This window comes from Pleurodeles waltl, chromosome 3_2, assembly GCF_031143425.1.
Source record: "Pleurodeles waltl isolate 20211129_DDA chromosome 3_2, aPleWal1.hap1.20221129, whole genome shotgun sequence".
Lineage (NCBI taxonomy): Eukaryota > Metazoa > Chordata > Amphibia > Caudata > Salamandridae > Pleurodeles > Pleurodeles waltl.
Window position 1 is genome coordinate 133,243,602 of NC_090441.1, and position 26,530 is coordinate 133,270,131.

The 26,530-nt window shown below is 47.0% G+C and overlaps 1 protein-coding gene across 2 annotated transcripts in view; it reads left to right on the forward strand.

The window, feature by feature from the left end:
• PITPNM3 (PITPNM family member 3) overlaps window positions 1-26,530 on the forward strand; it is a 1,929,018-nt gene that overhangs the window by 1,807,104 nt on the left and 95,384 nt on the right. For both annotated transcript variants that reach the window (XM_069226994.1, XM_069226995.1), the window contains exon 14: window positions 3,723-3,839. In XM_069226994.1, coding sequence (XP_069083095.1) covers window positions 3,723-3,839 — 117 coding nt within the window. The remainder of the gene's footprint in view (window positions 1-3,722; window positions 3,840-26,530) is intronic.

Here is a 26,530-nt window from a genome sequence, read left to right on the forward strand (position 1 = left end):
TCAAACTTGCATGATCTGACCGTGGAGTCACCCATACCTCTGATTTGGTCAGACCACTTAGCTGTTCCTTTTGGGATTCAGATCTTGAGCAATTCTTTAAGAGAACATATTAAAACAGTTACTAAATCTAGGACCTGGTCTAAACAATATGTCTGCACTTAATTCATAGCTTCTTTGTACTCCACCTCTTCTAATAAGGAATTTTGAACAGGATCAGGAATTGATTGATAGCCGGCTCACTAAATCTCTGGACGCCATTCTGCCATCTTCTGTGTCTGATTCAGGCAGATGTCTCCCGGCAGCTCCCTGGTTTAATGAATCTCTTTGTTTAGAAAAGAAGAACTTTAAAAGACTTGAAAAACTCTAGAGAGTCGAATAGAAAGGAGTCCAAAAGGAATTGCAAACTTGCCTTGAAAATATATCATGCTTTGTGCAGAACTGCTGGTGCTAAATACTATTCTGATAAAATCATGAATGCACAAAGCTGTCCTAAGATGCTTTTTAAGGTGGTATGAGATCTCTCTGATTCCCGCATTGTGACCTAACCTAGTTGTATTTTAGGCCAATTTCTCTGCTGCCTGTGTTCTCTAAAATATTGGAGCCAAGTGAAACTTTTTCTTACATCCTATGTGGAAGCCCAGGTGTTTTTCCATCCTATGCAGTCGGGCTTTAGGAATGGAAGCAGTACAAAATCTATCCTCCTTATAGTCACTGAACATTTTAGAAGCCTCCTAGATGCAGGTGGCATAGCTGCACTTATTTTGTTAGATCTAAATGCAGCTTTTGATACTGTGTCCTATTCCATCTTGCTCGAATGTCTGCTATTGCTGGGTCTGGAGGGCACAGCCCTGGCTTAGTTAGCATTTTTTTTGAAGGCCCGTATGTTTCAAGTCTTCCCTAGGGCTTTATCTTATGGGGTTCTTCAGGGCTCGGTGTTAAGTCCTTTGTTATTTAACATTTACATCTGCCCTTTGCCAGATGTGGTGGAGAGTTGCAGTCAGACCATGTATTCTTATGAGGTAATACACAAATTATTTTTTCACTGTCACCTGCTCAGGTCCATGGACCTTCTGATTTGAGCCTGCCTTAAGTCCAGTGGCCACTTGGATAACTGTCAACTCGCTCAAGCTCAGTTGTGATAAAACAGAGGTCATGGTCCAGGGCATGTTTACTCATCTTTGGGATCCTCAACATTGGCCAGACTCGCCTGTACCTCTCCCCACTCTGTCTTCTACAGTGAAGAATCTAGGCGTTGTCCTTAATGAGAAACTATCTATGAAGTCTCAGGTGTCTAGGGCGAACGCTAACTGTTTGCTGTGCAAACATGAGTGAGGAAGAGCATCTGGATGATTCCTAAGTCTTCTCAGAGGACAGTTGTCCAAGCTCTAATCTTATCACATCTTGACTATGGTAACATCCTTTACCTGTGAATAGATCTTGCTTCTATCAGACAATTGTAGTATTTTCAGAATGCAGCCGCTAGGCTGCTTTTTTGGCTCCCCAAGCATGCTTCAGTTGTTCACCTTCTTGTGGAGATACACTGGCTCCTTTTCCTTAAATGAGTCCAATTTAAGGCTCTTTGTTATTTGTTTAAGGCCAAAACCAAAATAGATCCATATTATATTCAGGATCTTGTGACACCACACAACCCGTCCCACACTTTGACATCCTCCAACCTTGCTCTTTTTACTGTACCAAAGTTTTGTTTGGCTTGGATGGGAGGACACTCATTTGCAGTGCTGGGCCAGAAACTGTGGAATTCTTTCCCCAAATCTCTTAGGGACTGCACCTCTCTGCTTGCTTTTCACAAAGGCTTGAAGACATGGCTAATCTGAATGGACAGCTTGGCTGTAAGTTACACTTAGCGCGGGAAACCCTTTGTGGGTAGCTGTGCACTTTACAAGACTATAAATAAAATTAAAATAAATAAACAAATAAATAAAGGTGACCCATGTCTCCTTATATTGCCGACCTCCCATCTGCCTTCAACAGTTAAGCATCCCACCCCCATCCAAACCTTGAAGTCTCTAGTGGGGGCCACTGGCAGTACCCTTTCCTGGTTACCCTATATTTCTAGTCAACACCTTTACTTTTGGACCAGCCTCAGTTTTTTGAGAGGGCACAGAGCAGAGAGATAGAGATGGTTTGGGGGTCAGTCCAATACAGGGGTATGGGTGGTTTGCATTGGATTGTTGGTGATGTTGTAAATATGAGGTAGAGGATGTGGTCCTTAGAGTGTGTTGGTTGAGTGATGTGCTGTACTACATCAAGCCTGTTGATGTGGTTGAGAACAGTGTCTCTTGGTTTTCTTAACTTTTTGTATGGAAAGTTGAAGCCACCTGAGAGGGTGATGTGGCCAAGATAGATGGATGAGTGGTGAGGAGATCTGAGAAGTCATCAATAAACGACGTATTCTGCCTTAGAGCCCTGTAGGTGATTTCTGAGTTACAGTGAATGGAAAATAGCATGAGAGCGGCTCCATGGAGTTGAGTGTTACTTGCTTGCCTTGGTTCCAGGACCAGGAGGATTTTTGAATGACAGTGAGGCATCCACCCCTCGTATTGGCATTGTCCATACAATGGATGCCATAGCCTGTGGGAAGAAGGACATCTAGGATCTTTGATTATGTCAGGGTGAACCATGTTTCTTTCATGTAGAGGGTCTCAAGCTAGTGATAGAGATGAGATCTGCAATTTCTGGGGTGTGGATTATTGCAGATAGAGCATAAGTTAACATGTGATGGAATGTGTGTTCTGTTGTGTGAGGTTGTGTGTGGAATATGTGCGTGTTTGGCTCTAGGTCTCGATGTGAATGTGGGGATTGGCAGTATGCAGCGCTGCGTAAAGTACATAATTATATCTTACCTTGTAGGTTTCAGTGGGACTGGGGGTTCTGTTACAAGGCCCTTTGCCCTAACAGGTCCAAGCATGCACCTCCCATGTCTGGCCTTTGCCAGGGATGCCTGTGTGATGGGATGCCCTGAGGAGTTGAATGAAGAAGGAAAAGGATAGAAGGTGATATCAATATCTGTGCAGTGGATTCTGGGACATGTGGTGATGTCACTTACTGTGGAGATGGATGATGGGAAATAAAGTCCATTATGTCACCTCCTGTATGGATTGATCATGAATGACATTTTCTTGCCTAGGTATAAATTTTACATGGCTTTGTGAATTGGCTCCAACGCATCTAAAATGGGAATACTCTGGGAATAGTAATATACAATTAGTACAAATAAAAAGGGCTACACTGTCTTTCCACTTATAGGGAGTTGAATGTTTTAGGGCCAATTCATAAAAGCATGAAAGAGTATGGAAAATATTACTCCTGTAGGACTATTTTCTGTATGCATAAATGATTTTGTGACTCAGCACATTGATCTTCACACATCTCACTGTAGATGCCAGAGTAGCCAAAGCACAATCAGTACCAAAAATAAAATTAAATGCATAACAATCTTTAAGCGACACACCTATCCCCTACACAAAACTAGCTGTTTCCTATCTTCTGTATCTTGCTAATGCTTTTTTACTTTCTTTCTCATTCTTCTTTTGGGTTCTGCAGCATGTTCACTACAAAACACACTATAAGATTAAGCTGCACACCAATGTTTCATTCAACACACAGTTTGTGGATCCAGGAGTCAAGGAGGGGTTTACTTCAGGTGCTGTCTTCAGGAATGCAGAAGTTGTGTAATAAGCTGTTTTCTTTTCCTTATTCAGAATGTGACTGCCAATCACAGAGCCAATGACATCATCGCAGCAGAGGATGGCCATCAGGTCTTGGTTGGACGCTTTATGTATGGTCCTCTGGATATGGTAGCTTTAACAGGTGAAAAGGTATACAGTTTGTTTTATTTTACATTGTCATAAAACTGTTTGTGCCTATATGGACAGTAAGACTTGTGGCTTAGAAGAACAGCAGAGCATGCATATTTTATAGTTAATTAACAGATCCTGTAAAGCAAAATGTTGTTGTGTTCAACCTTATTGCATGAGTTCTATAACTTGTTACTTTGATGCCGAATAAACTCAAGCATGTCCTTGTCCTGGGGCACCATAAGTAATTGTAGGGGCATACATATCATTGTGTGCATTGTTCTTTCGCCTGAGTGGATTGATCAACCTAGAGTATCGCAAGCCAGTGCAAATTGCTGCCTTGTGTTACTCTGCCTCAGGGAGGCGTTCCATGGGTGGAGCATCAGTGTTCCCACGGATTCACCCATGGATTGTAGCGCATTCCCAGATTTACCAACAGTGGTAAGCCTGGTAATGTGACAAAATGCTACACCTTCCCAGGGGAGGTACAACGAAGAGAAATGTCTTTATTTCTCCTTCTGTTTCCTCTTTCCAGGTGTGCTGCATTCTGCAGCACACCTGGAAAGAGGAAAATACCTCTGAGAATTGTTTTTGTGCAGGAAGGTGTCCCTCCCTTCACAAGAACAATCTTACCTGCAACACAGGCACCCTTGGACCATGGTGCAAGGGTGCCTGCAGTGGCACAAGGCAGCACATTGTGCGCCAGGACAAGGAAAATACAGGAATGTGCCTTATCATGTTAAATGAGGCGCATTCCTGCCGTTTCCCTTCCACGCAGCGCAGACAGGTGGCTTGCTGCGTTGCACGGCGTGAAATGATGATACATCTGCCCTGTAGTGTGTAAGTCTAGCCAACCTACAAAAGTAGCAAGCACTGACATTGGCGGACCCTCAGTAGAAGCAGTAAAATTCAACATGTCTGGTACTCTGAGGCAGACTGAAACTCAGGAGAACTAATGAAGTAGTTTCACACTGGCTGCAAAATCAGAAACATAAAGCTCTAATAATGATTTTGTTTGGGGAAAAAAAGAAGTTAATTTATAGGGACACTTGTTCAGCATCTGTGACAGGCATTAAATGCAGGGACCAAAAATGTGCAACTAACCAACACACTTATGAGCGTATTTCCAGAATCCTAATGAGCAGGCATCACATGTTGAAGAAGGCATGCACATGTGAGGGGCGCATCTGTGTAATACTTTCCTATTTATTTGTTGCATAGCTTACTTCTCACTCCATCTTTGCCACCCCATTGCTTACTAAATGAGGTGCATCAGCACCTAAAAGCAGAGACTCTGCTGCCACAAATCCAGTACAAGTTACTGCCTCCCCTTCATACTGCTTTCTAGCTCCTCCTTCTCCTGTGGCGGAGCCATGGAGGGGATCCAATCCCACAATGCCTCACTTCAGTGCAAAGCTACCACCTGCACTATTCTACCAGAGAGACTGGAAAGGAAGTACATAATAGGATGTGGACCATGGACGCTGGGTTATCAGCATCACTAAGAAGCAATGAAAGCATTATCTGCTGCAATCTCCTCCTCCTCCCATCTCGTGCTAAGTGCTCATGTTGTCAGGTTGGTATTTACTCCATTCTGCAGATACCGATTCCTCTGGGTGCAGAATTTACCAGGAGTAGAAATACATACGCCTTTTATGAGCACCGTAGACCAGAACTGAGCACAGCAAGCAGCACGTGCTGTCTGCACTGATTGCCGAATGGATCCTTTTTTGCTGCCCATTTACACCAGACATATGTTTAAGGTTTTCCTTCTGGTGTTTTTCCTGGGACAGTTGTGAATGTGTATACCAGCACTGCTTACAGTTTCTTCACCACTCACCTGCAAGCCTCATCTACTCGGAACAGATATCCAGCCCCCTATAAACAATTACATGACTCACCATCACATTTGAAATGTATTCAGATTATTCGTTGAAACTGATTCAATTATTTCTAAACATGGCTACGGACAGCTTTATCTGTGTGCTGGAGATCGTGTCATGAACACACAAATACATACAACACACAAACACACAGAGACTAGCTTTGGAACAGTCCCCTTTCACCATTACCTTGGTTCGTTCAGCCCTCTGCAGCCACTGCTTATTTGAAGTGTCTTTTTACCACGGGCAGCAGACATCGCCCCTCCATGAAGGCTGTAATTTAGGGTGAACCAATCAAGATGTGACCCCCTGTGCCTCCACCATTCACTGTTTTGATCTCCCCTGTATCAGAACAGACCGCTCCCTAGACGCTGCACTAAGCAGAGTTGACATCACCATCCGCACCTAATGAATTATATTTGACTCAAAACTTTCACTGAAATCCCAGATTACTGCTGTAAAGAGATCTTGTCGCCTTCCTTTAAAATCCTCACGGAGAAGTTTCCCTTATTTGTCTTTTACATAAAGTGATAGCAGAAATTGCTTTTATCCATTTTAAACTGGATTAAAGTAATTCTTCCTACCTAGATTGGCCTAAGAAAGTCTTGAACTGCTTGCAAAAGTGAAAAATATGGAAATTAAACTCATTTTCAACTAAAAAAATAAAACACGTAACTCCTTTCGAAACCAACTGCATTGGCTGGTCAGGTGTCCCCGACCGCCAAACTTGTAATGACCCCCTCAGTCTTTTGGTTTGGTGCCATATTTGGAACCTGTCTTTGGTATACTAGTATAAAGAATTGATTAATTCCTGAATTCTCTCAGCCCTTGAAAAGGGTTGTGGCCCAGTGACTAAGCTGCTGACTTGGGAGCTAAGGGACTTGTATTTGAATCCTTGCATCGGTACTTGACTGAAAATTGTGTAATTCTGGGAGAGTCACATTGCCTAAATGGGTGAAATGCAAATATGTACTTCAAAATTGTAACCTCACTTTTGGTAATGGCCCTTTATGAAGGGTCATCCACAGACTTTTTGCCTTCCTCCTCCTCCTTTTCTGACCTTGTTTTTGTTGGTTTTAGGACTCTGGGCACTTTACCACTGGTGACTAGAGCTAAAGTGCAGGTGCTCTGTACTCTAAAACATACATGGTAACATTGGCTTATCCACAATTGGCATATTTAATTTGCTTGCAAGTCCCTAGTAAAGTGCGCTATATGTGCCTAGGACCTGTAAATTAAATGGTACTAGTGGGCTTGCAGCACTGAGTGTGTCGTCCACTACAGTAGCCTTTCAAACATGCCTCAAGCCTGCCACTGCAGAGCCTGTGTGTGCAATTTTAGACTGCCATTTCGACTTGGCAAGTGTACCCACTTGCCAGGCTCAAGCATTCCTTTTTATCACATGTAAGTCACCCCTAGGGTAGGCCCTAGTTAGCTACAAGGGCAGTGTGCAGTGTATTTAAAAAGGTGAACATGTACTTTTAGGTTTAACATGCTTAGGTAATGAAAAAATCTTACATTTTTCACTATTGCAAGGCCTGTCTCTCCCATAGGATAACACTGGGATTACCTTAATACATCTTTTAAGTGTAATTTCTAATTGGGAGAGATAGAAATATGGAGTTTGGTGTCTCTCTACTCACAATTTAAAAACACAAGTTATAGTGAAGTCGGATTTTAAATTGTAAGTCTGAAATATGACTTAAAAAGTTAGCTTCTTCTTATGTTAACCATTCTGTGCCTCTGCCTGTCTCTGAATGCATAGCAACATCACAAAATAAAATGATGGACAAAGTGTTGAATCTTTTCCCTCAGTCACAGATCTGGGTTTAATCCATCATTATTTTGCTCGCCATATCACCCCAGGTTGGACCCAGCCATATGCAAATCAGTCTTTGCCCTGCTCCCCATGGGAACAGTCCAGCCCGAAATTGCCAAGCCAGGTCCTCCCTGGACCTAAAACAAGTATTAGGGGACCGGTTTCAGGGAATCATCCCTCATCAGCCAGGTTAGCTTGAATCCAGTGGCGCAGAAAGCAATGGAGACACATCTGGGCATACCTTAGCCACTTGGGGCGCACATAGAAACTTCACAAAATAAAATGATGGTCAGAGTGTTGAAACTTTTCAAACAATCACTCCCAGTCACAGGTCTGGGTTTATTCCATTGTTATTTTGCTCACCAGGTCACCCCAGTTTGGACCTAGCCATATGCAAATCAGTCTTTGCCCTGCTCCCCATGGGAACAGTCCAGCCCAAACTGCCAAGCCCGGTCCTCCCTGGACTGGAAACAAGTATCCTGGGTCCAGTTTCGGGATACTACCCCATATCAGCCAGGCTAGCTTGAATCCAGTGGCGCAACGAGCAAGGGAGCCACGTCTGGGAATACCCTAGCCACTTAGGCATACATATCAACATCACAAAATAAAATGATGGACGGAGTGTTCAAACCTTTCAAACACTCACCCCCAGTAACAGATCTGGGTTTAATTCATAATTATTTTGCTTGCCACGTCACCCCAGTTTGGACCCAGCCATATACAAATCAGTCTTTGCCCTGCTTCCCATGAGAACAGACCAGGCCAAACTGCCAAGCCAGGTCCTCCCTGGACTGGAAATAAATATCCTGGGACCTGTTTCGGGATATCACCCCTTATCAACCAGGCTAGCTTGAATCCTGTGATGCGGTGAGAAAGGGAGCCACGTCTGGGCATACCCTAGCCACATAGGGCACACATAGCAACATCACAAAATAACATCTATATCACAAAATAAAATGATGGACGGAGTGTTGAAACATTTCAAACACATATCCACAGTCACAGATCTGGGTTTAATCCATCCTTATTTTGCTCACCACGTCACCTTGGTTTTATAGTCAGTCGGTGAGCACATGCACCTGAGCAGTGCTCACCTAGGATTGACATGGATTATGTCAAATATGCAGTTTGTTATTGCTGGGGAACTATTGTTGGAAGAATGATTTGGACAATTTTATCAAATGTTTTTAGCTATTGTGATTTTATGTTTTTTTATCTCATTGGTTGTTTTATTATTCTTTGTATTGTAATGCATTTTGTATCTGATACAGACTTCTAGTTGCAGATTCCTTACCTTAGAATTTCCCCCAGGCGGCAGACTGGACTCGGAGATTTTTCTTCAAGCAATACCCTTGCACGTCAGGAGGTGGCGTTGGTCGACTCCGTGGGCGTCGTTGGCATCGAAGTTGCTGTGATGACGTCAGGAGTAGTATATAGACGCCGCCTTCGCGCAGTGATGTCAGTTCTTTTCTTTCCACGCCATGCACAGATCCAGAGAAGAGCTACCCTGGTCTGTTTTTGACGGACTTCGACCGTTTTGTTGAGTTTTCCAGTGAGATATTTGGTGCGTCAAGGATGTCCCCGAAGACCGGTTTTAAGCCATGCGAGGACTGTCACCACACAATGTCGGTGACAGATCCTCATCTAGTTTTTCTGTGGTGTCTTGAGCGTGACCACGACCCAAAGTCGGGCTCTGAGTGCCGGGCCATGCACCCGAAGGCTTTGAGGGAGTGGTCCATAAAGCTAATGCCAGCCCGGCACTCAACTCCGCGTAAGTCACGGTCTCGATCTAGGGGAAGGTCTCGAGACCGTTCGGGGAGCCATCACCACTCGTCTTCTTCAAAATCCTCGGGTCAAGGTTAGAAGAAGAAGAAGTCGAAGAGATCCCATCATTCTCCGACTTTGCCCCTGACATGACGTAGGAAGAGCGTCGACGCTCAAGGCTTCTGGCCTCGGAGCATGCGTCTGGGTCAGCTCCGCGCTTCCCCGAGTTTCCCGCAGCTGTAGCGACCCCCGCCCAGCTTAAAGAATTTTAGGAGGCTATGCGCCTCATCTTTGGGCGGACTTACCTCGATACAGCGCCTTCAGGCCCAAGGGGTTCAGTTGAAAGGCCTTTGGGTTCCGCGCCGGCAGCTACAGCTCCGGCCACCGAGGTCACTTCCGGATCCGCACCGTCGCTCCCTTGAGACCTTCCCCGGCGCCGGGTCGATTATCGACGCTCTCGACGTCGGTAGTGCCCACTATCTACGTCAACCCGATCCTTATCACCGACGACTCGGAGTCAGAGTGGCATCGGCCGACTCCGTCTTTTTCTTCGATGGGGCCTATGCGCCCCAGGTCGGATTCGGACCCTTTTTCCAATGGGTGCAAATTTGGGGAGGGATTGGATGGGTCCCTGGACCCTTATGAATACCAGGATAACCCATCTTTGGACTAGGCTCACAAATTGGGCGACACCAGTGGTCTGGATACTTCTCCTGACGCTGGCATGCTGTCTCCTCCTACCATGGCCACGGCCGAGGGAGCGACTTATGGTATCCATCACTACGGACAGGCGGGGTTTGCAGATCGTTCGTAAAGGCTACTTTCGAATCAGCTCCACCAGCCATGCCTCCATCCTTCAGTCACCTTCCAGAAGATCATTTGGCACTTCTCCACCAGGAAGTCGCAGCTCTCTTGGCCAAGGGAGATATAGAAAAGGTCCCTGTGCCCGAAGTAGGTTATGGTTGTTATGCCCACTACTTTCTGGTGCCGAAAAAGGACAAGGGCTTATGTCCTATCCTAGACCTTCGGGACCTGGACTACTTCCTCAAGAAGGAGAAATTCAAAATGCTCACCTTGGCTCAGGTTCTGTCTGCCTTGGACCCAGAAGACTGGATTGTAGCGTTGGACTTGAGGACGCTTTTTTCCACATCCCCATCCCGCCTGCCCACAGACGTTACCTACGATTCGTGGTAGGTCACAAGCACTTTCAGTTTACTGTGCTCCCCTTCGGCCTTACCAGCGCCCCTCATGTGTTCACGAAAGTGATGGCGGTGGTTGCAGCTCATCTGCACAGGTTGGGGGTGTCATTCTTCCCCTTCCTGAATGACTGGCTGTTGAAGGCGGACTCGCCCCAGAAAGTCGTCTCCCACCTTCAGACTACGGCAAACTTTCTGCACACGCTGGGGTTCACTATAAACGTGCCGAAGTCACACCTGACTCCCTCTCAGAAGCTCCCTTTCATCGGAGCTGTTCTGGATGCAGTGCAGTTTTGGGCTTATCCTCCCAAAAGCAAGTCCAAGACATTCAGGCTATGATTCCGATCTTTCGGCCTCGATCTTGGGTTTCAGTGAGACTGACTCTGCCTGATGCATCCTGCTAGTAACACATGCCAGATGACATATGCGGGCTCTGCAGTGGGACCTAGAATTCCAGTGGGCACAGCATCAGGGGAATATCTCCGACATAGTCCAGATCTCGGGGGGGACTGTGAAAGACCTGCAGTGGTTGCTTTCGAATCCGCATTGGGTCCACGGCAGATCCCTCTCCCTTCCCCAACCGGATCTCTCTATAGTGACATATGCGTCACTTCTGGGTTGGGGCGGTGTAGGAAAGTACCATTTTGCCTGGCATGTTACCCCCATTTTTCACTGTATATATGTTGTTTTAGTTGTATGTGTCACTGGGACCCTGGTAACCCAGGGCCCCAGTGCTCATAAGTGTGCCTGAATGTGTTACCTGTGTAGTGACTAACTGTCTCACTGAGGCTCTGCTAATCAGAACCTCAGTGGTTATGCTCTCTCATTTCTTTCCAAATTGTCACTGACAGGCTAGTGACCATTTTTACCAATTTACATTGGCTTACTGGAACACCCTTATAATTCCCTAGTATATGGTACTGAGGTACCCAGGGTATTGGGGTTCCAGGAGATCCCTATGGGCTGCAGCATTTCTTTTGCCACCCATAGGGAGCTCTGACCATTCTTACACAGGCCTGCCACTGCAGCCTGAGTGAAATAACGTCCATGTTATTTCACAGCCATTTTACACTGCACTTAAGTAACTTATAAGTCACCTATATGTCTAACCTTTACCTGGTAAAGGTTAGGTGCAAAGTTACTTAGTGTGAGGGCACCCTGGCACTAGCCAAGGTGCCCCCACATTGTTCAGAGCCAATTCCCTGAACTTTGTGAGTGCGGGGACACCATTACACGCGTGCACTACATATAGGTCACTACCTATATGTAGCTTCACAATGGTAACTCCGAATATGGCCATGTAACATGTCTATGATCATGGAATTGCCCCCTCTATGCCATCCTGGCATAGTTGGCACAATCCCATGATCCCAGTGGTCTGTAGCACAGACCCTGGTACTGCCAAACTGCCCTTCCTGGGGTTTCACTGCAGCTGCTGCTGCTGCCAACCCCTCAGACAGGCAGCTGCCCTCCTGGGGTCCAGCCAGGCCTGGCCCAGGATGGCAGAACAAAGAACTTCCTCTGAGAGAGGGTGTGACACCCTCTCCCTTTGGAAAATGGTGTGAAGGCAGGGGAGGAGTAGCCTCCCCCAGCCTCTGGAAATGCTTTGTTGGGCACAGATGTGCCCAATTCTGCATAAGCCAGTCTACACCAGTTCAGGGACCCCTTAGCCCCTGCTCTGGCGCGAAACTGGACAAAGGAAAGGGGAGTGACCATTCCCCTGACCTGCACCTCCCCTGGGAGGTGTCCAGAGCTCCTCCAGTGTGCTCCAGACCTCTGCCATCTTGGAAACAGAGGTGCTGCTGGCACACTGGACTGCTCTGAGTGGCCAGTGCCACCAGGTGACGTCAGAGACTCCTGCTGATAGGCTCCTTCAGGTGTTAGTAGCTTATCCTCTCTCCTAGGTAGCCAAACCCTCTTTTCTGGCTATTTAGGGTCTCTGTCTCTGGGGAAACTTTAGATAACGAATGCAAGAGCTCATCCGAGTTCCTCTGCATCTCTCTCTTCACCTTCTGATAAGGAAACGACTGCTGACCGCGCTGGAAGCCTGCAAACCTGCAACATAGTAGCAAAGACGACTACTGCAACTCTGTAACGCTGATCCTGCCGCCTTCTCAACTGTTTTCCTGCTTGTGCATGCTGTGGGGGTAGCCTGCCTCCTCTCTGCACCAGAAGCTCCGAAGAAATCTCCCGTGGGTCGACGGAATCTTCCCCCTGCAACCGCAGGCACCAAAAAGCTGCATCACCGGTCCCTTGGGTCTCCTCTCAGCACGACGAGCGAGGTCCCTCGAATCCAGCGACTCTGTCCAAGTGACCCCCACAGTCCAGTGACTCTTCAGCCCAAGTTTGGTGGAGGTAAGTCCTTGCCTCACCTCGCTGGGCTGCATTGCTGGGAACCGCGACTTTGCAGCTACTCCGGCCCCTGTGCACTTCCGGCAGAAATCCTTCGTGCACAGCCAAGCCTGGGTCCACGGCACTCTAACCTGCATTGCACGACTTTCTAAGTTGGTCTCCGGCGACGTGGGACTCCTTTGTGCAACTTCGGCGAGCACCGTTTCACGCATCCTCGTAGTGCCTGTTTCTGGCACTTCTCCGGGTGCTACCTGCTTCAGTGAGGGCTCTTTGTCTTGCTCGACGTCCCCCCTCTCTTCAGGTCCAATTTGCGACCTCCTGGTCCCTCCTGGGCCCCAGCAGCGTCCAAAAACGCCAAACGCACGCTTTGCGTCTAGCAAGGCTTGTTGGCATCCTTCCGGCGGGAAAACACTTCTGCACGACTCTCCAAGGCGAGAGGGATCCGTCCACCAAAGGGGAAGTCTCTAGCCCTTTTCGTTCCTGCAGAAACCTCAGCTTCTTCTGTCCAGTCGAAGCTTCTTTGCACCCGCAGCTGGCATTTCCTGGGCATCTGCCCATCTCCGACTTGCTTGTGACTTTTGGACTTGGTCCCCTTGTTCCACAGGTACCCTAGATTGGAAATCCACAGTTGTTGCATTGCTGGTTTGTGTCTTTCCTGCATTATTCCTCTAACACGACTATTTTGTCCTTAGGGGAACTTTAGTGCACTTTGCACTCACTTTTCAGGGTCTTGGGGAGGGTTATTTTTCTAACTCTCACTATTTTCTAATAGTCCCAGCGACCCTCTACAAGGTCACATAGGTTTGGGGTCCATTCGTGGTTCGCATTCCACTTTTGGAGTATATGGTTTGTGTTGCCCCTATCCCTATGTTTCCCCATTGCATCCTATTGTAACTATACATTGTTTGCACTGTTTTCTAAGACTATACTGCATATTTTTGCTATTGTGTATATATATCTTGTGTATATTTCCTATCCTCTCACTGAGGGTACACTCTAAGATACTTTGGCATATTGTCATAAAAATAAAGTACCTTTATTTTTAGTATAACTGTGTATTGTGTTTTCTTATGATATTGTGCATATGACACTAAGTGGTACTATAGTAGCTTCACACGTCTCCTAGTTCAGCCTAAGCTGCTCTGCTAAGCTACCATTATCTATCAGCCTAAGCTGCTAGACACCCTATACACTAATAAGGGATAACTGGGCCTGGTGCAAGGTGCAAGTACCCCTTGGTACTCACTACAAGCCAGTCCAGCCTCCTACGTTGGTTGTGCAGTGGTGGGATAAGTGCTTGAGACTACTTACCACTCTTGTCATTGTACTTTTCATAAGAGAAAAATATACAAAACAAGGTCAGTGTATATACACATAGCCAAAAAGTTTTGCATTTCCTCTTTTCACTCTTTTCTAAGTGCTGAAAAGTACTCCTAAACTTTCAAAAAGTTCTTAAAAGTTTAAAAAGTTTTTTTCTGTCTTTCCAAAAAGTTCTGAAAACTTTTTTCTCTTTTTCTATCACTTTAACTCTCTCTAAAAAATGTCTGGCACAGGCCAAAGTGTTGATCTGTCCAAACTTGCATATGACAACCTTAGCTGGAAAAGAGCAAGGAGTCTCTGTATAGAGAGAGGTTTGAGTGTAGGGAAGAATCCTTCCTTGGAACTGTTACTTAACATGCTTAGAGAACAGGATAAGGCCATAGGTGCCCCATCTGTTGAAAAAGTACCTAATAGTTCCCAATCTGATTCAGGGACTCCCCCAGGAAAAGATTCAGGAAAGAAACTTCCTAGCCTGCCCATTACTAGACAGTCTAGCATAGATGGTAATGATGATGAGCCACACCAGAGAAATAGTGTTGTCTCACATCATAGCAAAAGCATATATTCTCACCATACTGGTAGTAATGTTTCTGTAAACCAAGCTGTTAGGGTGGCCCCTGTAAGGGACAGGTCTCCTTCTGTTCATTCCCATCATAGCTCTGTTTCTAGAAATGTCCCTCCCACCAACCCTGATGACAGAATGTTAGAGAGGGAACTCAATAAGTTGAGGGTGGAACAAACCAGACTGAAGCTTAAAAAGCAACAGCTGGATTTGGATAGACAGTCTTTTGAATTAGAGAAGGAAAGACAGAAGTTGGGTTTAGATACCCATGGTGGCAGCAGCAGTATTCCCCATAGTCATCCTGCAAAAGAGCATGATTCCAGGAATCTGCACAAGATAGTTCCCCCTTATAAGGAGGGGGATGACATTAACAAGTGGTTTGCTGCACTTGAGAGGGCCTGTGTTGTACAGGATGTCCCTCAAAGGCAGTGGGCTGCTATCCTATGGCTATCATTTAGTGGAAAAGGTAGGGATAGGCTCCTTACTGTGAAAGAAAATGATGCTAATAATTTCCAAGTTCTTAAGAATGCACTCCTGGATGGTTATGGCTTAACCACTGAACAGTACAGGATAAAGTTCAGAGAGACCAAAAAGGAGTCTTCACAAGACTGGGTTGATTTTATTGACCATTCAGTGAAGGCCTTGGAGGGGTGGTTACATGGCAGTAAAGTTACTGATTATGACAGCCTGTATAACTTAATCCTGAGAGAGCATATTCTTAATAATTGTGTGTCTGATTTGTTGCACCAGTACTTGGTGGACTCTGATCTGACCTCTCCCCAAGAATTGGGAAAGAAGGCAGACAAATGGGTCAGAACAAGAGTGAACAGAAAAGTTCATACAGGGGGTGACAAAGATGGCAACAAAAAGAAGGATGGTAAGTCTTCTGACAAGGGTGGGGACAAATCTAAAAATGAGTCTTCATCAGGCCCACAAAAACACTCTGGTGCGGGTGGTGGGTCCAAATCCTCCTTTAATCAGAACAAGGAAAAGAAACCATGGTGCTATTTATGTAAAATAAAAGGCCATTGGACAACAGGTCCCAGTTGTCCAAAGAAAGGCACCACAGCTCCTACCACTACAACCCCTACTGCTACACCTAGTGTCCCTACTAATAGCAGTGGTGGTGGGAGCAAACCTACTAATAGCCAATCCAAGGGAGTAGCTGGGCTCACTTTTGGTAATTTAGTTGGGGTTGGTCTGATTAGGGAGACCACAGAGGCTACTTTAGTCTCTGAAGGGGCTATTGATTTAGCCACTTTGGTTGCTTGCCCCCATAACTTGGAGAAGTACAAGCAACTAACCCTAATAAATGGTGTTGAGGTCCAGGCCTACAGGGACACATGTGCCAGTGTCACAATGGTGATTGAGAAACTGGTACACCCTGAACAACACATACTTGGACACCAGTACCAAGTAACCGATGCTCACAACATAACACAAAGCCACCCCATGGCTGTTGTAAATCTCAACTGGGGGGGGGTAACTGGTCCAAAGAAAGTTGTGGTAGCTTCAGATTTACCTGTAGACTGTCTATTAGGGAATGATTTGGAGACATCAGCTTGGTCAGATGTGGAGTTGGAGGCCCATGCAGCAATGCTGGGCATCCCAGGGCATATTTTTGCTTTGACAAGGGCTCAGGCCAAAAAGCAAAAAGGACAGGGAAGCTTGGATCCTGGAACAATGGACCAAGTGCTCCCTAAAGCTAGGGCTGGTAGAAGCAAACCACTTCCTACTATCCCTCCCTCTACAGTGGATTCTACTTCTGAGGAAGAAGAATTCCCTCCCTGTGCAGAACCTACACCAGAGGAGCTGGAAGCAGACACTGCTGAGCTTTTGGGTGAAGGGGGGCCTGCCAGAGAGGAGCTGAGCGTGGCACAGCAAACCTGTCCCACATTAGAGGGTCTCAGACAGCAAGCTGTCAAACAGGCTAATGGGGATGTCAGTGACTCTCACAGAGTTTACTGGGAGGACAACCTCTTGTACACTGAGCATAGGGATCCTAAACCTGGAGCTGCCAGGAGATTAGTGATTCCTCAGGAGTACAGAAAGTTCCTCCTAACACTGGCAAATGACATTCCCTTAGCTGGGCATCTAGGACAAATGAAAACTTGGGACAGGCTTGTTCCCCTGTTTCATTGGCCTAGGATGTCTGAGGACACAAAAGAATTTTGTAAGTCCTGTGAAACCTGTCAAGCCAGTGGCAAGACAGGTGGCACCCCAAAGGCACCCCTTATCCCACTGCCTGTGGTTGGGGTTCCCTTTGAAAGGGTAGGGGTTGACATAGTTGGCCCCCTTGACCCTCCTACTGCTTCAGGCAATAGGTTTATCTTAGTGGTAGTGGACCATGCCACAAGATATCCTGAAGCTATTCCTTTAAGGACCACTACAGCACCTGCAGTGGCAAAGGCCCTCCTGGGAATATTTTCCAGGGTGGGCTTCCCAAAGGAAGTGGTATCAGACAGAGGAAGCAATTTCATGTCTGCATACTTAAAGGCCATGTGGAAAGAGTGTGGTGTAACTTACAAGTTCACAACACCCTATCATCCACAAACAAATGGACTGGTGGAGAGATTTAATAAAACTCTCAAAGGCATGATTATGGGTCTCCCTGAAAAACTCCGCAGGAGATGGGATATCCTTCTACCATGCCTCCTTTTTGCCTACAGGGAGGTACCCCAGAAAGGAGTGGGCTTCAGCCCCTTTGAACTTCTTTTTGGACACCCTGTTAGGGGTCCACTCACACTTGTAAAGGAGGGTTGGGAACAACCTTTAAAAGCTCCTAAGCAGGATATTGTGGATTATGTACTTGGCCTCAGATCAAGGATGGCTGAGTACATGAAAAAGGCCAGTAAAAACCTTCAGGCCAGCCAAGAGCTCCAGAAGCAATGGCATGATCAGAAGGCTGTTTTGGTTCAGTACAAACCAGGGCAGAAAGTGTGGGTCTTGGAGCCTGTGGCCCCAAGAGCACTCCAAGATAAATGGAGTGGACCCCACACAATTGTTGAAAAGAAGGGTGAAGTCACCTACTTGGTTGACTTAGGCACTGCCAGGAGTCCCCTTAGGGTGCTCCATGTCAACCGCCTGAAACCCTACTATGACAGGGCTGATCTCACCCTGCTCATGGCAACTGATGAGGGACAGGAAGAAGACAGTGATCCTCTACCTGATCTCTTCTCTTCCACAGAACAAGATGCTCTTGTGGAAGGTGTAGTTTTGGCTGATTGTCTTACTGCTGAGCAGAAAGATAATTGCATAAATCTCCTAGGACAATTTTCAGAACTCTTCTCTACTGTGCCAGGCACCACTTCTTGGTGTGAGCACACTATAGATACTGGAGACAGTTTACCTGTCAAAAGTAAGATCTATAGGCAGCCTGACCATGTCAGGGACTGCATAAAGCAAGAAGTTCAGAAAATGTTGGAACTAGGAGTGGTTGAGCACTCTGACAGTCCATGGGCTTCTCCTGTGGTACTGGTACCAAAACCCAATTCTAAAGATGGAAAGAAGGAAATGAGGTTTTGTGTAGACTATAGAGGTCTCAACTTGGTAACCAAAACTGATGCTCACCCTATACCCAGGGCAGATGAGCTTATAGATACACTGGCATCTGCCAAGTATCTAAGCACTTTTGATTTGACTGCAGGGTATTGGCAGATCAAATTATCAGAAGATGCTAAACCTAAGACTGCATTTTCTACCATTGGAGGACATTACCAGTTTACTGTAATGCCTTTTGGTTTGAAAAATGCACCTGCCACTTTTCAAAGGTTGGTGAACACAGTCCTGCAAGGGCTGGAAGCTTTCAGTGCAGCATATTTGGACGATATAGCTGTCTTTAGCTCCAGCTGGGATGATCACCTGGTCCACCTATGGAAAGTTTTGGAGGCCCTGCAAAAGGCAGGCCTCACTATCAAGGCTTCAAAGTGCCAGATAGGGCAGGGTAAGGTGGTTTATCTGGGACACCTTGTTGGTGGGGAACAGATTGCACCACTTCAGGGGAAAATCCAAACTATTATTGATTGGGTTCCCCCTACCACTCAGACTCAGGTGAGAGCCTTCCTAGGCCTCACTGGGTATTACAGGAGGTTCATTAAGAACTATGGCTCCATTGCAGCCCCTCTTAATGACCTCACTTCCAAGAAAATGCCTAAAAAGGTATTATGGACAGCAAGCTGTCAGAAAGCTTTTGAGGAGCTGAAGCAGGCCATGTGCTCTGCACCTGTCCTGAAAAGCCCTTGTTACTCTAAAAAATTCTATGTCCAAACTGATGCATCTGAATTAGGAGTAGGGGCAGTCCTATCACAACTTAATTCTGAGGGCCAGGATCAACCTGTTGCTTTTATTAGTAGGAGGTTGACCCCTAGAGAAAAGCGTTGGTCTGCCATTGAGAGGGAGGCCTTTGCTGTGGTCTGGGCTCTGAAGAAGTTGAGGCCATACCTGTTTGGCACTCACTTCATTGTTCAGACAGACCACAAACCTCTACTTTGGCTAAAACAAATGAAAGGTGAAAATCCTAAATTGTTGAGGTGGTCCATATCCCTACAGGGAATGGACTATACAGTGGAACATAGACCTGGGAGTAGCCACTCCAATGCAGATGGACTCTCCAGATATTTCCACTTAGACAATGAAGACTCATCAGGTCATGGCTAGTCTTATTGTCCTTCGTTTGGGGTGGGGTTGTGTAGGAAAGTACCATCTTGCCTGGCATGTTACCCCCATTTTTCACTGTATATATGTTGTTTTAGTTGTATGTGTCACTGGGACCCTGGTAACCCAGGGCCCCAGTGCTCATAAGTGTGCCTGAATGTGTTACCTGTGTAGTGACTAACTGTCTCACTGAGGCTCTGCTAATCAGAACCTCAGTGGTTATGCTCTCTCATTTCTTTCCAAATTGTCACTGACAGGCTAGTGACCATTTTTACCAATTTACATTGGCTTACTGGAACACCCTTATAATTCCCTAGTATATGGTACTGAGGTACCCAGGGTATTGGGGTTCCAGGAGATCCCTATGGGCTGCAGCATTTCTTTTGCCACCCATAGGGAGCTCTAACAATTCTTACACAGGCCTGCCACTGCAGCCTGAGTGAAATAACGTCCACGTTATTTCACAGCCATTTTACACTGCACTTAAGTAACTTATAAGTCACCTATATGTCTAACCTTTACCTGGTAAAGTTTAGGTGCAAAGTTACTTAGTGTGAGGGCACCCTGGCACTAGCCAAGGTGCCCCCACATTGTTCAGAGCCAATTCCCTGAACTTTGTGAGTGCGGGGACACCATTACACGCGTGCACTACATATAGGTCACTACCTATATGTAGCTTCACAATGGTAACTCCGAATATGGCCATGTAACATGTCTATGATCATGGAATTGCCCCCTCTATGCCATCCTGGCATAGTTGGCACAATCCCATGATCCCAGTGGTCTGTAGCACAGACCCTGGTACTGCCAAACTGCCCTTCCTGGGGTTTCACTGCAGCTGCTGCTGCTGCCAACCCCTCAGACAGGCAGCTGCCCTCCTGGGGTCCAGCCAGGCCTGGCCCAGGATGACAGAACAAAGAACTTCCTCTGAGAGAGGGTGTGACACCCTCTCCCTTTGGAAAATGGTGTGAAGGCAGGGGAGGAGTAGCCTCCCCCAGCCTCTGGAAATGCTGTTGGGCACAGATGTGCCCAATTCTGCATAAGCCAGTCTACACCGGTTCAGGGACCCCTTAGCCCCTGCTCTGGCGCGAAACTGGACAAAGGAAAGGGGAGTGACCACTCCCCTGACCTGCACCTCCCCTGGGAGGTGTCCAGAGCTCCTCCAGTGTGCTCCAGACCTCTGCCATCTTGGAAACAGAGGTGCTGCTGGCACACTGGACTGCTCTGAGTGGCCAGTGCCACCAGGTGACGTCAGAGACTCCTGCTGATAGGCTCCTTCAGGTGTTAGTAGCTTATCCTCTCTCCTAGGTAGCCAAACCCTCTTTTCTGGCTATTTAGGGTCTCTGTCTCTGGGGAAACTTTAGATAACGAATGCAAGAGCTCATCCGAGTTCCTCTGCATCTCTCTCTTCACCTTCTGATAAGGAAACGACTGCTGACCGCGCTGGAAGCCTGCAAACCTGCAACATAGTAGCAAAGACGACTACTGCAACTCTGTAACGCTGATCCTGCCGCCTTCTCGACTGTTTTCCTGCTTGTGCATGCTGTGGGGGTAGCCTGCCTCCTCTCTGCACCAGAAGCTCCGAAGAAATCTCCCGTGGGTCGACGGAATCTTCCCCCTGCAACCGCAGGCACCAAAAAGCTGCATCACCGGTCCCTTGGGTCTCCTCTCAGCACGACGAGCGAGGTCCCTCGAATCCAGCGACTCTGTCCAAGTGACCCCCACAGTCCAGTGACTCTTCAGCCCAAGTTTGGTGGAGGTAAGTCCTTGCCTCACCTCGCTGGGCTGCATTGCTGGGAACTGCGACTTTGCAGCTACTCCGGCCCCTGTGCACTTCCGGCGGAAATCCTTCGTGCACAGCCAAGCCTGGGTCCACGGCACTCTAACCTGCATTGCACGACTTTCTAAGTTGGTCTCCGGCGACGTGGGACTCCTTTGTGCAACTTCGGCGAGCACCGTTTCACGCATCCTCGTAGTGCCTGTTTCTGGCACTTCTCTGGATGCTACCTGCTTCAGTGAGGGCTCTTTGTCTTGCTCGACGTCCCCTCTCTCTTCAGGTCCAATTTGCGACCTCCTGGTCCCTCCTGGGCCCCAGCAGCGTCCAAAAACGCCAAACGCACGCTTTGCGTCTAGCAAGGCTTGTTGGCGTCCTTCCGGCGGGAAAACACTTCTGCACGACTCTCCAAGGCGAGAGGGATCCGTCCACCAAAGGGGAAGTCTCTAGCCCTTTTCGTTCCTGCAGAAACCTCAGCTTCTTCTGTCCAGTCGAAGCTTCTTTGCACCCGCAGCTGGCATTTCCTGGGCATCTGCCCATCTCCGACTTGCTTGTGACTTTTGGACTTGGTCCCCTTGTTCCACAGGTACCCTAGATTGGAAATCCACAGTTGTTGCATTGCTGGTTTGTGTCTTTCCTGCATTATTCCTCTAACACGACTATTTTGTCCTTAGGGGAACTTTAGTGCACTTTGCACTCACTTTTCAGGGTCTTGGGGTGGGTAATTTTTCTAACTCTCACTATTTTCTAATAGTCCCAGCGACCCTCTACAAGGTCACATAGGTTTGGGGTCCATTCGTGGTTCGCATTCCACTTTTGGAGTATATGGTTTGTGTTGCCCCTATCCCTATGTTTCCCCATTGCATCCTATTGTAACTATACATTGTTTGCACTTTTTTCTAAGACTATACTGCATATTTTTGCTATTGTGTATATATATCTTGTGTATATTTCCTATCCTCTCACTGAGGGTACACTCTAAGATACTTTGGCATATTGTCATAAAAATAAAGTACCTTTATTTTTAGTATAACTGTGTATTGTGTTTTCTTATGATATTGTGCATATGACACTAAGTGGTACTGTAGTAGCTTCACACGTCTCCTAGTTCAGCCTAAGCTGCTCTGCTAAGCTACCATTATCTATCAGCCTAAGCTGCTAGACACCCTATACACTAATAAGGGATAACTGGGCCTGGTGCAAGGTGCAAGTACCCCTTGGTACTCACTACAAGCCAGTCCAGCCTCCTACAGGCGGCCACATGGGAGAGGCGGAGATCAGACTCCTCTGTTCTCCGGCGAAGTCTGGGCTCCATATCAGTCTTCTGGAGCTCCGGGCGATCAGGCTTGCGTTGAAAGCATTTCTTCCCTCTCTCAAATGGAACGTAGTGCAGATGTTCACGGACAATACTACCACCATGTGGTACTGCAACAAACAGGGCGGAGTAGGGTCCTGGACCCTCTGTCAGGAGGGACTACGCCTCTGGACATGGCTGGAACATCAGGACATTACCCTGATGGTTCAACATCTGGTGGGTTCCCTCAACGCCAGAGCAGGCAAACTCAGCCGTCGATGCACAGCCGATCACGAATGGCGTCTCCACCCGGAGGTGGCGCAAAGGTCTCTTTCAGCAGTGTGGAGAGCCTTGGTTAGATCTGTTTGCCTCCGTAGAGAACGGCAATGTCAGCTGTTTTGCACGTTGGAGTTTCCAAGGCGGCACTCGCTCGGAGACGCTTTTCCTCTTGCGTGGAACCCCGGCCTCTTTCCGCCTATACCACTTCTATACCACGTCTGCCCAGAGTTCTCAAGAAGATCAGGAACGACTGAGCCCAAGTCATCTTGGTGGCTCCCGACTAGGCACGGAGAGTCTGGTATCCAGAGCTATTGAGCATGTCCATCGATCCTCCACTCAGACTGCCTCTTCGGGCGGATCTTCTGTCGCAGCAACAGGGGATGGTTCTTCACCTGAACCTGTCCAACCTCCGCCTATATGCATGGAGATCGAGCAGCGACAGTTGATGACTTTTGATCTTCCACCCGAAGTCTGCGATGTTATCTTGGCAGCCAGGCATCCCTCAACCAAAACTGTATACGCCTGCCATTGGAATAAATTTGTGGCATGGTGTACCAACAAATCTGTTGATCCCCTCTCTGACCCTCTATCTGAGGTTCTTCTGTTCATTCTTTCTTTGGCCTCCTTTAGGTTACCTGATCAGCCCTCACATTTTAAATCTCCTATTGTGAGTAGAATCCTAAAAGGACACCATTTATCATGCCTCAGTGGAACCTCAACCTTGTGCATACCTATTTGAAGTGTACTCCCTTTGAGCCGATGCATAATTGTCCATTGCGGCTCCTCACCTTCAAAACTGTCTTTCTTGTTGCTATCACCTTTGCTTGCAGTGTGAGTAAGCTTCAAGCCCTTTCATCTAAACCTCCATACTTGTCTGTGCACCCTGACAAAGTGGTGTTGCACACTAAGACTTCCTTCCTTCCTAAGGTGGTTACGCCTTTTCATGTGGGCCAGTCCATCACCCTGCCTACTTTCTACGCACCCCCACATCCTTCCCATTAGGAGGAGAGACTCCACCGTCTGGACCCAAAGAGAGCGTTGGCGTTCTATCTTAATCATACTAAAAATTTCCGGGTGGACGATTAACCCTTTGTTGGGTATGTGGGTGCGAAAAAAGAGAAGGCGGTGCGAAAGCATACCATCTCTCAATGGGTGCTTCTTTGCATCAAAATGTGCTACGCTTTGGTCAATGAAGCAACCCCTGAGGGCTTGTGTGCTCATTCCACCAGAGCAACTGCTGCTTCCACTGCGTTAGCACGCGGAGTTCCTGTCCTGGATTTCTGCCAGGCAGCTACGTGGGCGTCCCTGCACACGTTTGCTAAACATTACTGCCTGGACAGTCAAGTCCGTCGGGACGACTGCTTTGGTCTTTTGGTCCTGCAGGACTTCCTAGTATGATCTTGGTTCGCAGCCCACCACCGAGGATGGCATTGCTTGGGTATCTGCTCAAAGGTAAGGAATCTGCAACTAGAAGTCTCTATCAGATGTACAAGTTACTTACCTTTGGTAACAAAATATCTGGTAGAGACATATTCTAGTTGCAGATTCCTTACCGCCCACCCATCCTCCCCGCTTGCGAACTGATTTCTAGGGACATGGTTTCCCCTTTCAGGTCCTTAGCTCTGGCGCACCAATATCAGTGTTCATAGCGGCTCTGCGCTTTGGCGTGGAAAGTCGTTAAAACAAACTGACGTCACTGTGCGAAAGTGGCATCTATATACTACTCCCAACGTCATCACGGCGACTACGATGCCGACGCTTGCGGAGTCGACCGACGCCACCTACCGACGCGCAAGGGTATTGCTCAAAGAAAAATCTACGGATCCAGTCTGACGCATGGGGGAAATTCTAAGGTAAGGAATCTGCAACTAGAATATATCTCTACCAGATATTTCGTTAAGGTAAGTAACTTGTATTTTAAGGACGTATTTATTCCGAAATAACCATATTTGACTGAAATTAACATGATTTTTGTGGAGCATAGCATTGAGTATGAAGCCATGGGATTGAGCAGTAGTGACAATCTTATTGTCATTCCCTAAATGACTTAAGAGTTGTATTCTTGCCCTTGGGCTTATTGAAGAGAAGCAGTGTCCAAGTTGGCCCTTTCTGCAGGGCACTCCTCACCCTTTTTGACTTCATAATCCTATTTTTTGTGAATTCATTTTTGTTGGCCTAAGGACTCTGTGCACTTCACCACTGCTAACCAGTGCTGAAGTACTTGTGCTCTCTCCTTAAAACATGGTAGAATTGGCTTATACTCAGTTGGCATATTTAATGTACTTATAAGTCCTTAGTAAATGGGTACTACATGTACCTAAGGCCTGTAAAGTAAATGCTACTACTGGGGCTGCAGCACTGATTGTGCCACTCACTTAAGTAGCACTTTAAACATGTGTCAGGCATGCCATTGCAGCCTGTGTGTGCAGTTTGTAAACTACCTTTTCAACCTGGGAAATTAAACCTTTTGCCAGGTCCAAACCTTCCTTTTTAATGTATATGTCACCCTTAGGGTAGACCCTGGACAGCACAGAGGGCAGGGTGTAATGTATTTATAAGTAGGACATGTACTTTTAAGTTTCCAATGTTCTGGTAGTGACACACCTTTAAATGTGTTTCTCACTACATCAAGGCCTACCTGTGCCATAGGATAACTTTGGAGTTAACATTTTACATTTTATAAATTGGCATAAGTAATTTGTTCATGTTTGGTGTCTCTGGGAATCCTAATTTAAAATTGTAACTTATGGCGAAGTTGGATTTTACATTACAGTTTTGAAAATGCCACTTTTAGAAAGTTGGCATTTTTCCTGCCTTAGACATTTAGTGAATGTAGCCTGTCTCTGGGAACATGACTGGGTATAACTGACAGTTGTGCATTGTGTATGCATACCCCTTGAAGTTAGTCTGGAGCCAAGATACGGGAGGCAGGATGTCTGCGGACTTCAAAGGGAAACCTCTAAGAGTTTCTACCATACTTCACAGGCACAACTGGGTGTAAATAGTGAACCTCAGACACCAACTCTTCAGTACACTTCTGGACCTGTCAGTGCTCTGCCAGGAAGGACTGCTGTGTTGCTACAAGTACTGCCACTCTGCTGGACTTCTTCTCTGAAGGAACTGCTGCCCAGCTGTGCTGACCTGTTGCTTGCTGCCCTTTTTCCTGGGGAAGAAAAACTGGATGTGCTAGTTCATTTTGAACAAAGAACCCTAGAGTGGCTCCAAGCGCTAGTCTGCTGGCCTCCTGATCTGAGCCTCAGGGACATATAAGGCTCCCCAAACAGCTCCTACACCCGGCTGCAGTGAGCTTCTGACCCCCAAGTGGTGCCGGTCAGGTCTGGTCCGTTGGTGTGGCTCATGGGTGCCAAAACCAAGCTTTCGGGCTCTTTGCGAATGGGCCTGTTTGCACCCTGACTGCTCCTCTTGCACCAAGAATCAATACAAGCCACTGCCAATCCGTCTCTTTGAACTGCAGCATTGACCACTCCCAGGGGACCAACAACTCAAATCACCAGTCCGCCCCTCTGTGTTGCCTGCTCTTTGCACCACGGCCTCCCACAATGCTCTTCTTGCTCCTCGTGGCCCTCTCCAATGCAAATGGGACTCTTGGCACTAAATGTGAGAAGGTAAAACTTCAGCTGGACTAATCTGGACGGTATCCAACCCATGCTCCAATGCAGTCAGCCTGAGCTTTTGACTGTGACACTGCCCAGTGTGACCAGATAGCCACAGTTGCCGCTTTATGCTTTTGAACGCTATTTTTCACTTTATTCTTTGAAAATTCAGAAGTCCGGTTCTACTCATTAGATTTTTGTC